Raw genomic sequence first — 12665 nt, forward strand, 5'->3', positions numbered from 1 at the left:
CAACAGCAACAGCGGGCGGCAGCCAGCCGCCGCAGCAAGTGTTGCGGCACCACCGCCACTGGCAGAAGGTGCTGCACTTTGTGGCCGGCGTGCCGCTCGCTAGTGACCCCACTTCTAATCAACAAGGTGAGATAAAATACTGGTTGAAGATGCCATTGTTTCACTCGTGCTTATAGCTATAATAAATAGCGCTTATTTAATCTAATTAATTTGACTTAAGTTCAGCATCATCATTTCAGCCTACTGGCTTCCACTATTGAACATAGGCCTCCCTCGGCTAGGTACAACCTGATGATTATTCAGAAATGATGTGTACTATACGCCCTTAACGGATCCAGGTCGACTTATCCTGTAACCCTGTATAGTCAATTTTACTATTTTATGATAAAAAATCTGAGAAATTCCATTATCGCAATTATGACAATTAATACTAATGTAGATAGGATTTGTAGGCAAAACCTCTGTCTTTCTCGCACCCATATTTTTACCCTAACTAAAAAGTTGTGTTATTTGCCTACATACGGATTCTTCGCATGTAAATATTTACTGCGTGAAAACCCCAGTTACTAAATAATATTTAATTGTACAGGGTGTGTGCTCGGAGGAAGCATGGAGCTGCTGGGGTCCAACATCTCGCTGGCGTGTTTCCATGGCAACAGCCTTAAGGCCAAGTCGTGGGCGCTGTTCAGCCTTAAGGACGTCTGCATCAGCTTTGCCACCGAGGCGCAGAATCTCCACAATGAAATTGGTAATGTATATTTGATGATTTTTTTGATGGCATTTTGAAAGTTGGTATCAATTTTAGTTATCAGGTGGTATTTTTAATCATAGTTTAATTAACGTACACCTTCGTATTGCAAACGCTATTTTCATGTTAGGTGATATATAAATATTTATCTTTTAATTGAATTATGGTTATGATGATTGAATTATGACAAATAGGATAGAATAAAAATAAGAGACATTTGAAATCGTTACATGAATGGAATATAATTCGATAGCCGGCTGCACGCACAAATAAGCATGACTTATGCGGCGTTACCTCGCTCTGAGGCGTTCCATGTAAGGCTTGAAGTGCAAGCGAGAGCGCGGAACGAGCGACAAAGAAGCACAATCGGCCGTTGTCACGTTCAACTATCGTCAGTAAACCGACTTTACATACAACCAAATTTTTGTTATAACCAACAGGTGAGGTGGAAGTGCACGCGGTGCAAACGCTGACGGCGAGCCTGGGGGGCGCGGGCGGGGCCCCCGGGGCGGGGCGCGCGGGGCCCGGCGCGGGGCCCCCGGGGGCCGCGGGGCCCTCGCCCGGGGGCCACCAGTCGCTCGCCACCGTGTGCCGCATGTCGCGCACGGTGCTCTTCCCGCCGCAGTTCAAGACGCTCCGCGAGTGGTTCCAGTACGCGTTCGCTGATAGCGAGATTGACGGTCAGTGTGAATTGTGCCAGTAGTCTGTTTGATGATTATGTCCGAATTTGACACCAAAAACGTAAAGTTATTGAGATATATGCACTATTTACCTTTATCGATGATAAATTTGAGTTATTTGTTTTTATTAATTTTGAGGTGCACTTTTCGAATTTCCACTTTGCCACATCGGTACTTTTTCACACGCAGTGTCAAATTGGAAAAATTGCCTCGTAAATTTTGTCCACATTACCTTGACAATTAAGACGAACAAATTACGAGGAAATCATCTAAATATTCAAAATTAACTTAAGTTAATTAATGAACAAATTAATTTTCCGAAGATTTATATTCTAACGATATTTTTTATAAAACCTATAGTTTCGGCATGTTGATCGCCACAAATTGACATTTAATACGCATTTTCCTGGTATAAATCCTATCTATACTAATATTATAAAGCTGAAGAGTTTGTTAGTTTGTTTGTTTGTTAGTTTGTTTGTTTGTTTGTTTGTTTGAACGGACTAATCTCGGGAACTACTGGTCCGATTTGAAAAATTCTTTCGGTGTTAGATAGCTCATTTATCGAGGAAGGCTATAGGCTATATACCATCACGCTACAACCAACGGGAGAGGAGCCACGGGGGTGAAACCGCGCGGAGTGGCTAGTGCGAAATATACACAAGACTAGGTGAATACTATGTGATGGTAGGATGGTCGTAGATCTAACGATGCAAATCATCCACAGCGATCGAATTATTCCCGTCGCTCGAGCGGGAGGGGGGCATAGCTAGCGCGGCACCTGCCCCGGGTGCTCCGGGCAGTTCCGGGGGCACGTCGGGCAGTACCAGCAGCAAGCCGGGGCACGTGCGTGAGGTGATCTTCGCATTGCCCGCGCTGCAACTGCACTTGCGCACGAGTCACAGACAGCCGCAGGAGGTGCCCACGGAAAACGGTAGGTCCTTTGAATTAATATGCATAATTTTAAAAATAATTCGAAGCATTTTGTGGTCTTTGTATTTCTGATTTTTTTATGCATGAGACGATATTTTTTATGTCTAAAATGAAGGCATATTGATTAAAAACTAATGATTATAAAATTGATTGTATAGTTTTGAGATATCTTACTTATTAATAAAGTGTATTTGGATGAATATTAGTCTATTTTCATAACAGAGTTAAACCAGCAACTATATAAACCGCAAATATATTATTAAATTGAATTGTGTATAGTGTAGTGCTTAATATAATCTTAGTTTTAGTTTTAAACTATTATATACTAGATTTCCGCCCGCGGCTTCGCCCGCGTTTGCAAAGGAAAACCCGCATAGTTCCCGTTCCCGTGGGATTTCTGGGATAAAAACTATCCAATGTGTTAATCCAAGTTACCCTCTATATGTGTGCTAAATTTCTTTGTAATCGGTTCAGTAGTTTTTACGTGAAAGAGTAACAAACATCCATACATCCATACATCCTTACAAACTTTCGCCTTTATAATATGTATATATTAGAATATTAGATTAGATGTATGTTAGTCTGTAAGGTATTTATTCTATGGGTCTGTACAATTTATTTTCTGTTACCTGAATTAAATATAATAAATAAAAAAATATTGTATAGATCCAAAGCCAGTAGTGGAGTGCAGTTTCATCACGGAGTTCGAGGACCATATCTTTGTGTCGGTTGACGCGGAGGCGTTCTTGTTCCTGCACGATCTCATATCGTCTTATATTAAGGAGAAAGAAAGAGTGGTATGGTTTTTTTCTTTATAACTTAAATAGGCAGGCTTTTACTTGGAATTTTAAGTTAAAATTATTTGCAAATAATGATCGTTACAAGCGAAGTTGATTTTTACTTTTAAGTTAATGCTCATTATGACAAAAGTTGGAGTCGATCTTTTTGTTAATGTTTAGGTTTGTATCCTTTTTTACAGAAGTCACAGATGAATTTGATGTTTATTTTTAAGCTTTTATCAATTTTGGATGTTGGAATAAACTTCGATCATAATGTTTATTCTAATACCAATTTTGAACTGGTGCACTAAACTTGGATATTATTAAGATGGCTTTAAAGCCATCTCTTCACAGCAGATTTTTACAATCCTTTTTCTATTACAGTAAATTGTATGATCCAAGTGTTAATTAGTGTCTATAAAGTGCTAATTTATATTTATTTATTGGAATAATTTGTAGTATGTCATGTTATGTATGTCATGTAATTGTATGATCCAAGTGTTAATTAGTGTCTATAAAGTGCTAATTTATATTTATTTATTGGAATAATTTGTACATTGTCCTAAACAGACAAATAAATTTGTGTCCACAGATGCCAGTAGGTCGGTCGGGTGTGAGTGAGGCGTGTGAAGCTGTTGGCGCGGCGCTCGACTACCGCGACTACCACTGCCTCACATGGCATCTGGAGCCCACTGTGCGGTGAGTTTGTTTATTTTTGAAGTGAAAACTTCTTTAGCGGCGTTGAGCACTTTTTCTGTAATGGGTATAAAATCTTAAACTCGCGTCAGGACACGTGACCTGATCGAAAAAGCGTAAGTCGGATACCATTCCACAATATCAAACATGCTCAACGTTAATAATCAAGTTTTCACTTCTGCCGGCACTCCCGGAGTGCAACCCGTCATTTTTCTCATATCTATTTAAATCCTCTAAATTAAGCGGTGCGATTTGGGGAGTGCCTGGCGATCTGCACTACAGGCTACGGCCTATCGCAGACACCAGTCCTCTTGGTTTATGTTTACGTGCAAATTTTGTTAATGTAGTAATAAGTTTTTGTGAGGAAAATAAATGATTTATTTATTTATTTATTAGATGTTCATCATTCATTATGTACATATTTGCTTTTTGATTAAATGTAGCTTTAGTGACCCAGTGTCGCATTTATGTGACAATACATGTCTAAAATGTTAAATATGTACTGTAATATAAATTCTTGTAGAAGAATAAAATGGAGTAGATCTTTTTTATCTCAACTTCCATCTGCTACGACATCTAATAAACTTCCTTTATCCCCACAGATTGCTATCCTGGGCGGGCAAGTCCATCGAACCTTACGGGGTAGACTACATCCTGCAGAAGCTGGGCTTCAGTCATGCAAGGACCACTATACCGAAGTGGCTCCAACGCGGAGCCCTAGATCCCCTGGACAAGCTATTGGCGCTCCTGCTGCTTAGACTGCTAAGACTGCTGCATCAAAAATGAGACCAGAACTGATCCACCAATCTTTTATATCCTGCTGAGTTTATTGGGAGCAGAAAAGACCAATAAGCGACTGACCATTCTGCTAAGTGAGCAGACCAATCATATACTGCTAAGTCATGAAAATACCGACACCAATCTAAAGCCACCAACCATATCATGACAACACGTTAGAAGCAGCCAGGAAAAGATCAATCTGAAGAAACCACACCATATCCTGCCGGTTTTGACAGACCTGAAGGTCCTACAGAACTGCGGACCGCTGCATCATAAATGAGCCCAAAGACCAAAACTGAAATGACCATGTCCTGCAAAGTTTGCGGAATTGCAGGTCTACCCGTAATTAAAACTAAGAAGAAAGTACTCAAGTATACCTTATCCTGTCAAGTCGTGATAGACCAGAAGATTCTGCTGAATTACGGATCTACTATTAATACGTAGTAAAGGCTCTCAGCAGGCGAATATAATTTTTACACCTTAATGAAGCTGGTGAAACGGGTGCAAAGAATAAATCACTACAACTATCCTACAATTAACTATAACAAGCGAGGACTCACCGAAAAATGATATTTCTTAGACATAATTTATTGCTTAAGCTATGGAATGGTTACTCTTATGATGAAAATTAAACCATAATAAAATAACAGAGATCAAAATACGATCTTCTGACTAGAAATGTCAAATTATTACGACGTGACATTTCATCTACTTCGTCAATTTATAGAAAAAAAAATCGAAACTGAAACTTCAAGAATATAAGGAAGAGATAAAAAATATGATTGAGTAATCTAAAATTGTGTACCTATTAATATTGTAGCATCACATTGAGAAAGTTTTATATTATTAATTAGTAAAATGAATAGACAAATTTAAACTTTAATGTTTTTCAATCAGGTAAGTATCGATGTTTAGGATTTTTGTAATACCTTAGATATGTGCTTTATTGTGACCCAACGATGTAGAAAATATCAAAATATAAGATATTTAAATATTTAAAATGACATAATCGGCCATTTGTTTTTGGTCACTCTGTTAGTAAATTTAGACTGAACTTTGATATACGTTTTGGTAGCTTGTAAATTATAAAATGTATCTATTCTTATTTATAGCGGCATTAAATCTATGAAGGTTTAGCGTAGAGGGTGTTAGGGATTAACGCCTTCGATCAACTGTACAATATATCTTAGAAAATGTGAACAAATTGGTGCTATATATCTCACATTTAACAAACTTCTGAAAATGATATGAATTTCATTAGAGAATCTATGTATCCCAGTGGAATTATAAATTTCGTAATATTTCAATGAACATTTTTTCTATTTTTTACCTCGGTTCTTTCTAAAAGTCGATTCGAATTTGCCCCGTTGATCGAAGGTCTTAAAACTGATTTAAAGTACAAGTGATGAATGTACTTTTCTTAAACAATACTACTCCGTTTTATAATAATTGTGAAATCTATCGAAAATGTATTCAATTAATGAAATAATTGATAATAAGATGAAGTATACGCATTGCTAGTCACATTTTGTTTTTGCGTTATAGATTGAGATATTTCATTTCAATATAAAAAAGATCACACGACTCACCCTCCAAGAAATTTTTAATGTACTAAAAAGCATGTAGCTCTCAAAAGCATTCTCATTTTTATAGCAATGATTATTTATTATTAATCGGTTTTTGGGGATTTAGGGTTTTTCAATTATTGGGTTTGAAAATTTAAGGGGTTAAAAATATTTTATTCAATAATTCGCGGTTAATGTTAATACAGAGATTTTACATTATAATTCATTCCAATTTATGTTTAATATAGGAAATTTATTGTATTGTTAATGTTTTCATGTTGTGCTAAAATATGTGAAATAGGATTTCATGGTCAATTTTTATAATTTTAAATACAATTTGGATAAATTGTTTAAATTGTTTGTCTATATGATTAAATAACCCAAAAATTGTAATTCAAATAGGTAAGGTTTTATAGAAGTTTCATTTTGATACAATGTGTATAATTTAGTAAGGACATTAGCAATACCTAGCGCTATAAGTTGGCAGTTGTATTATTTTGTATAGAATATTTTGTTTGTAATAATTATGCTTCTTACGTACTGAATATATTTTATTACGGAACATTATTTGTACATAATGAATGTGATATCAATAAACAATTGAATAAACCTTTTTTGTTTTATTTTTTGGTACCTATTGTTATTGTAACTACCTCGAATTAAAACACCTTACATAGTAATAGTAAAAGTAATTACAGATTAAATTTGTTGGAAAATTAAATTAAATTCGGATCAGGTGTCTCATACTAATATTTCTATAAATAATTTCTTACCATTATACCTATCACGGAATCATTAAAATAGTTTAGCGTATAAATTAAATTTTCTGTATTTTGACCATTCAAAAGTGCTTCTAACAGAAGTCAAGTTAAAAAAAAAACATTTTTATGAGTTTGAGATTCTGTTTATCAAACCCCGAAGCTCGCTCACGTTGTCTAGCTGAGGCGTCTTATGCGCGTGCGATGATTATGCTGCGTTCGCCTACGCCCGAGACTGCTGCTGACTTCTGTCAAAGGGTGAAATTCAAATGTATTTAGAGGATTGCCCGATGGTTTTTGCCAAACCTAAGATAAATCAGTCCTTCCGCGTAGAGATTGTGTTTCGGGATTTCACTATAACATATACTTCGAAATAGAATGTAAGGACGCTTTGCCCTCTAGAGATAGGTATTGCAGAAACGCTAAAGAATAGAATCCGCTTCGATACTAAATGAATATAAAGAGCTTATATGTTTTGCTAATCGTACAGTCACACTACCAACGACGACGACCACGACCAAAATTCTCGTTCTCGTTGGTAAATTTACTCAAAATACAATTAAAAATAAAATATTACAATTTCCCGTGACATTCCGGTAATTGGTGAAAAAAAGGGGTCAATGGTTGTACCTTGGTTGTACGATTTACGTATTACATACATCGAATGTGGACTGTATATAGGTCGCGCTAAATGCTGCTAATAATGCTATGATATTATGGGACAACTGGGAACACTTTAATTGCAGACTGCTAATAATTATATATAATTTACGCGGATTCGAGCGGATAGATTAGCACTCGGGCGCTGCTATGGATGAACTGCGCTTTCCGGCCGGCTCGGCCGTCGCACGATAATAATGCTGATGCAGCTTGACCTGATTTACGTTATTACTCAATTATTGTAATACTAACAATGATATTATACATATATAGAAACAAGAGGTAGATACGTCATCAACGCACCAAAACTGATTCCGTGAATTGGTCCTATTTGGGACCAATGCAATCAGTCAGATTGTCACCGGTCCCAGTGAGCGTATATGCCGATAGGTACATTAAAGTTGTCGAAAATGCCTTCCTGTGTGTTCAGAAAGTGCACGTATTCGTGCAAAAAAATAAAAGATAAAGGAATATCATATTATCACAGCAAAATATATTAAAATAACAATTTACAATTCTTTATGAATGACACTTGCTTGACACGTGTATTGAAATAATGAAAGGGATAAAACATTGCTTCAATCACTAGTGTGACAAAGCTAGCGTACACTGTGTTCAAAGATTATCATGTAGATACGATTATTGAAAATAGAACGGTTATTTTATTAATTTCGATTTTGGTAAATACTTGATTATTTTTATATTTAAATCCACAGTTTACATCCAGTGCATATAATTAACAAATATAGCTATTTATTATATACAATGAAATCGTGATGGCAAAAATGTTTGTATGCAATAATAAAATGATTAAATATAAAAATAAAATGATGTTGAATATACGTAAACATTAAAGAAAAGATTATCGCTACTGACGAAAAATGCTATTTGCTTTTCTGTAAATAGCTATTGAACATAAATTTTATTTGTGTATTAGATAAAAAAGGCTTATTACTTCATCCTTTCTTTTATTTCATCCTTTTTTTCATCTAGGCATTATTATAATTATCCTAGAAGTTGGAGTGATGACCTTGAACGGGTTTCGGGAACTGCCTTGAAACGAATAGCGTAAGATCGGTCCTTATGGAGTTCTATAAGGAGGATTATACAGTATGCTCAGCAGTGGGTGTTTATCGGGTCAAATGATGATGACCGAAAACGAACACCACAGCTAGTAATAAATACTTTTAATACAGTTATATCTCCAAAAAAAAATTTTTCTTTCATTGTAATACGACATCATAATAATCATAAAATAGTAAATGAAATTGTCACATTTATTTACTTGTGCAGGAAACCTAACATCTATATTCTATAACATTGAACCTTCTGTGTCGTTAGTCTATGCCAATTACCATGACAACTATTTGTTTATTTATATTTAATTGGCGAATTCTTATGACTTTTGCTTACACCTGCGCGGAAGTGACAAACTATCTTTGTCTTTTTTATTTATATCATTTTATTAGAGCCATCTCTCTTATACAGTCTGTCAATGTAATAAATTAAGTAAAATGAAAATTGTATTTGTGTGTGCCTGACACTGCATATGAACCATTTTTTTTGGATATATTGTGAGTATATAACGTATCTATACATAAAATATCATTGAATACTATAGTCCTTTCCACCTAAGATGATTTCTGTGACACATCGATTTTTGACACGTGTAGAGATGTCGGTTACTGAAATCGTATCAATTGTTTCCGATAATCGATAATATTCTATATGGAAATGAAATCGATTTGAAAAAAGTACCAAAATTAGTTTTTTCGGCATTTCGCCAACAATTAACTAAGGAATTTCAGCAAACAACAGCAACAAAAAGTCAACAATAACAATTAGTAAAAATAACAGAATACCACGTAAAGTATCAATATAAAAATGCATCTTGTATACAAGGCTGACGTACTCGTACAGACGATTGTCTCGATTGACAAACGATCACAAGATGGGCGCCGATTATATGATTTTCCAACTCTATGATTTTTCAACGATCCATTTCATGTACACGAATTGCGTAGGTATTATATTTTTGTGTTATTTTATTTTATTTTTCATTATATTAAACTAAACAATACTGTTTTTGATTTATAAGCTTAAGATGTTTCATTTTTATATTTTTGGTAATAATGCCGCCATAAAATAAAAATATTATGCACTAAAATTATTTTGACTTTTTAAACATAAAATACGTAATTCGGAACACGATGAAGTGTCACAGGAATCATCCTAAATGAAAAGGACTATAATATGTAATATAGCTATAGATAATAAGTAATAAATGTTTAAAATAAAATATTTGTTCGCTGCTCGAACAATGGTTAAAAAATAGGGTTTTCGAAGAAACGGTGACTCCTATTATTTATAAACAATTTTATGGTCTAAAAGCACCAAGCACCGGAATAACGGAAAATTTTAATATTTTATTTTGATCAAAATATCGGTTGGATCGGAATTTTGGTTGTTGTCGTCGTCGTCGTTAGGGTGACCGAAAGATTAGCTTAACATCATGGAAGCCTATGCCATTTAACGATATCGATAGCGGATTCTATCTAGCCGGCCATTTGTCCAGAGGCCCTTATATCCAGATTTTTTTTGTATTTTCTTTAAATGACGACTTTGGTAACATGGATAAGCATTTTGAAGTCAATATCTGAATTTGTTTAACTATTTATGTGAAAAGAATTGCAATATAAGAATTTCCATTTGTGATGTTTCAGTTTGCGCATCTCACTTGGTAGAAAATATTTTTTGATTATCTTTACTGCACAGACTTCTAGCTGTTATATTTTTATTTGATGATTGAACTTTATTGGGACGTAAATCCATCCACATATACCAATTGATTTTCCAGCAGTGAGAATCGAACCCACCTATGTACATTAACCAATGCGTCATTGAGTCATGTATCAGAATGAATACCTGCTCTTAGAACTTTTCTACACTTTTGTTGCTAACTTGGATTAAATAGACGAAAAATTGGAGAGGATAGGCTAGGTTAGGTTTTTGGTACAATGAAACACAAAAGTCGCAAAATAATTATTTATTTAAATAACAAAATCAAGCTTTACATTATACATACACTTTAATTACAAGAAGCTTGATAATTGATCTATAATGAGATCCGTACATAGAGCAAAATCTACACAATTTCTTCAAAATAATGGCATCGAATAATTTTATGAGAAAATATTAAAACTACAGTAAAATACCAGATGTTTTATCAGGTTTCATAAGCTCTGTCAAGTGAGTTGGTAAAAAACAGTTTACTAAATATTTGTACTGATTTTTCATAAAAATCGTGAATTTGCTTCTTTCGCAAAACTCCAACGATTTATCCAACCAATAAATACAGATTTTTTAAAGACGTTCTTGCAAGATTTCCGTAGTACTTATCAACTCATTAAAACTTATGATAACATGTTTTTAATAATTTTAATTTGTTCCACATCTTACAATTTCAAATTATTTGACATTAAATAGAAATAAGTAGGGTTTTAATAATTATTCAAAAGCATATACATATAAAGAAAGCTTAGTTTAATAAAAGATAATTGGTGGTAATTATTGCTGTGTATTGGTGTATCGAACTTATAACTAAAATATAAAACTAAAATTAATAAACAAAGACTGCATTTGTACGAATTACTATAGCTTACTTATAAACAATATTGGGCACTCATTTCATAAGTATATTTATCTTGATATCCAACAGCTTGGTGTCCTAAACCTACTTGCTATTCTAAAAATGCAGAAAAATCTTTGAATAGAAAGCTAAAAATATATAAAAGATTTCAAGGATTTATTTCAACCGTTTGTGATTATTAGCAGCACAGAATTGATAAATGCATTCAGCTGCAAACGAGTCCTACAATATCACATTTCTTAGCACATTTGTTATTTTTGACCTTTCTATAACATAGCTTTTTGCTTGTTACCTCATAAAGTTTTTTAAAACAATAATAATGTATAGAAATTAGACATAATATCGCCTCGCCTTTTTTGCAAAAAAAAGCAGATACGAAAAGTTATCATATTCGATAAATTATTTAAAATCAATATAATAAACTTACAAGATATTATCATTTTATTTGATATGCCCGACCATTACTTGCGGTTAAGGAAATTGCAATCTTACGGTACATTTAGATCAAACGAGCGAATGCTCATTCTAACCCCGCTGTGTAAAATTCTTTTAGTGTAAACAGGCTTTGAGCATTATTTCATTGTTCTTAGTGCGTTCGAAAAGGTTCAATGCAATGTTCGAATACGAGTTTTCGTTTACACTAATAGATCACGAAAGAATGCTCTTGCTCTATGTTCTTTTGATCTAAATGCACCGTTACAAGTTAAATTCCGATTGATAATCAAATATTCTTTACATATATCATTATTTTGTAGCATAAATGTCTACTTTTTTCCTTTCTCACCACATAAGACCCATAACGTTAACTAACATTTAATTGTGCCTTAAAATAAAGAAAAAATTATACTTTTAGCGACACAAGCTCTTAGTCCATTGAATAAAAAGTTCTAGAGTGCGTGAGTTAGTAACGTAAGATGTTTCTTCGGAAACATGTCAAGAGTCCCTATGTAATAAACATACTAAAACCCCGGGCCACTAGGAGGAGCCCCGGAGTGGGGGGAGAGGGGAAATGGGTCCATTTTTTCATTTTTCGCTTAAATCTCAAAAACGGTACATGTTAGAGAAAAACTTTCAAGGAAAAGTTGAAAGGCCATAAAATTATCTACAAGTTGTACCTGAATCATTTTTTCCTATATCCTACCGTTTCTGAGTTATACGCAGTAAAACATGATTTTGGCTCAAACAATTTCCACATCAATCGATCAAAAAATATTTCTTTCTTCCAAAAAACTCAAATGTGCAACTTGTGACCGGTACTGATAGATTGCTCTTAATTAGGTCTATAATTGGTAAAATAAACACATTCCTCCATGGAAGCCTTTAGGAGGAATCGATTGTCAAAATATTATATTATGGTAGTTTGAGTTACTGAACTTGATCTTTTTATTTTTTTCTTCCAAAAAACTCAAAAGTGCAA

The 12665-nt window shown here is 34.3% G+C and overlaps 1 protein-coding gene across 1 annotated transcript in view; it reads left to right on the top strand.

Moving 5' to 3' along the window:
* Positions 1-6790, top strand: part of tweek (transmembrane protein KIAA1109 homolog tweek) — a 52192-nt gene extending 45402 nt beyond the window's left edge. The window contains exons 49-55 of the mRNA XM_090110232.1: positions 1-126; positions 590-748; positions 1189-1428; positions 2156-2362; positions 3028-3158; positions 3733-3839; positions 4439-6790. Of these exons, the coding sequence (XP_089966358.1) occupies positions 1-126; positions 590-748; positions 1189-1428; positions 2156-2362; positions 3028-3158; positions 3733-3839; positions 4439-4622 (1154 nt within the window). The 3' untranslated portion in view covers positions 4623-6790. The remainder of the gene's footprint in view (positions 127-589; positions 749-1188; positions 1429-2155; positions 2363-3027; positions 3159-3732; positions 3840-4438) is intronic.
* The last annotated feature ends 5875 nt before the right edge of the window (positions 6791-12665 follow it).

Source organism: Colias eurytheme, chromosome 2 (genome assembly GCF_061535395.1).
Source record: "Colias eurytheme isolate Ceu_HAF_F1 chromosome 2, ilColEury1 Martin Lab GWU primary, whole genome shotgun sequence".
NCBI lineage: Eukaryota > Metazoa > Arthropoda > Insecta > Lepidoptera > Pieridae > Colias > Colias eurytheme.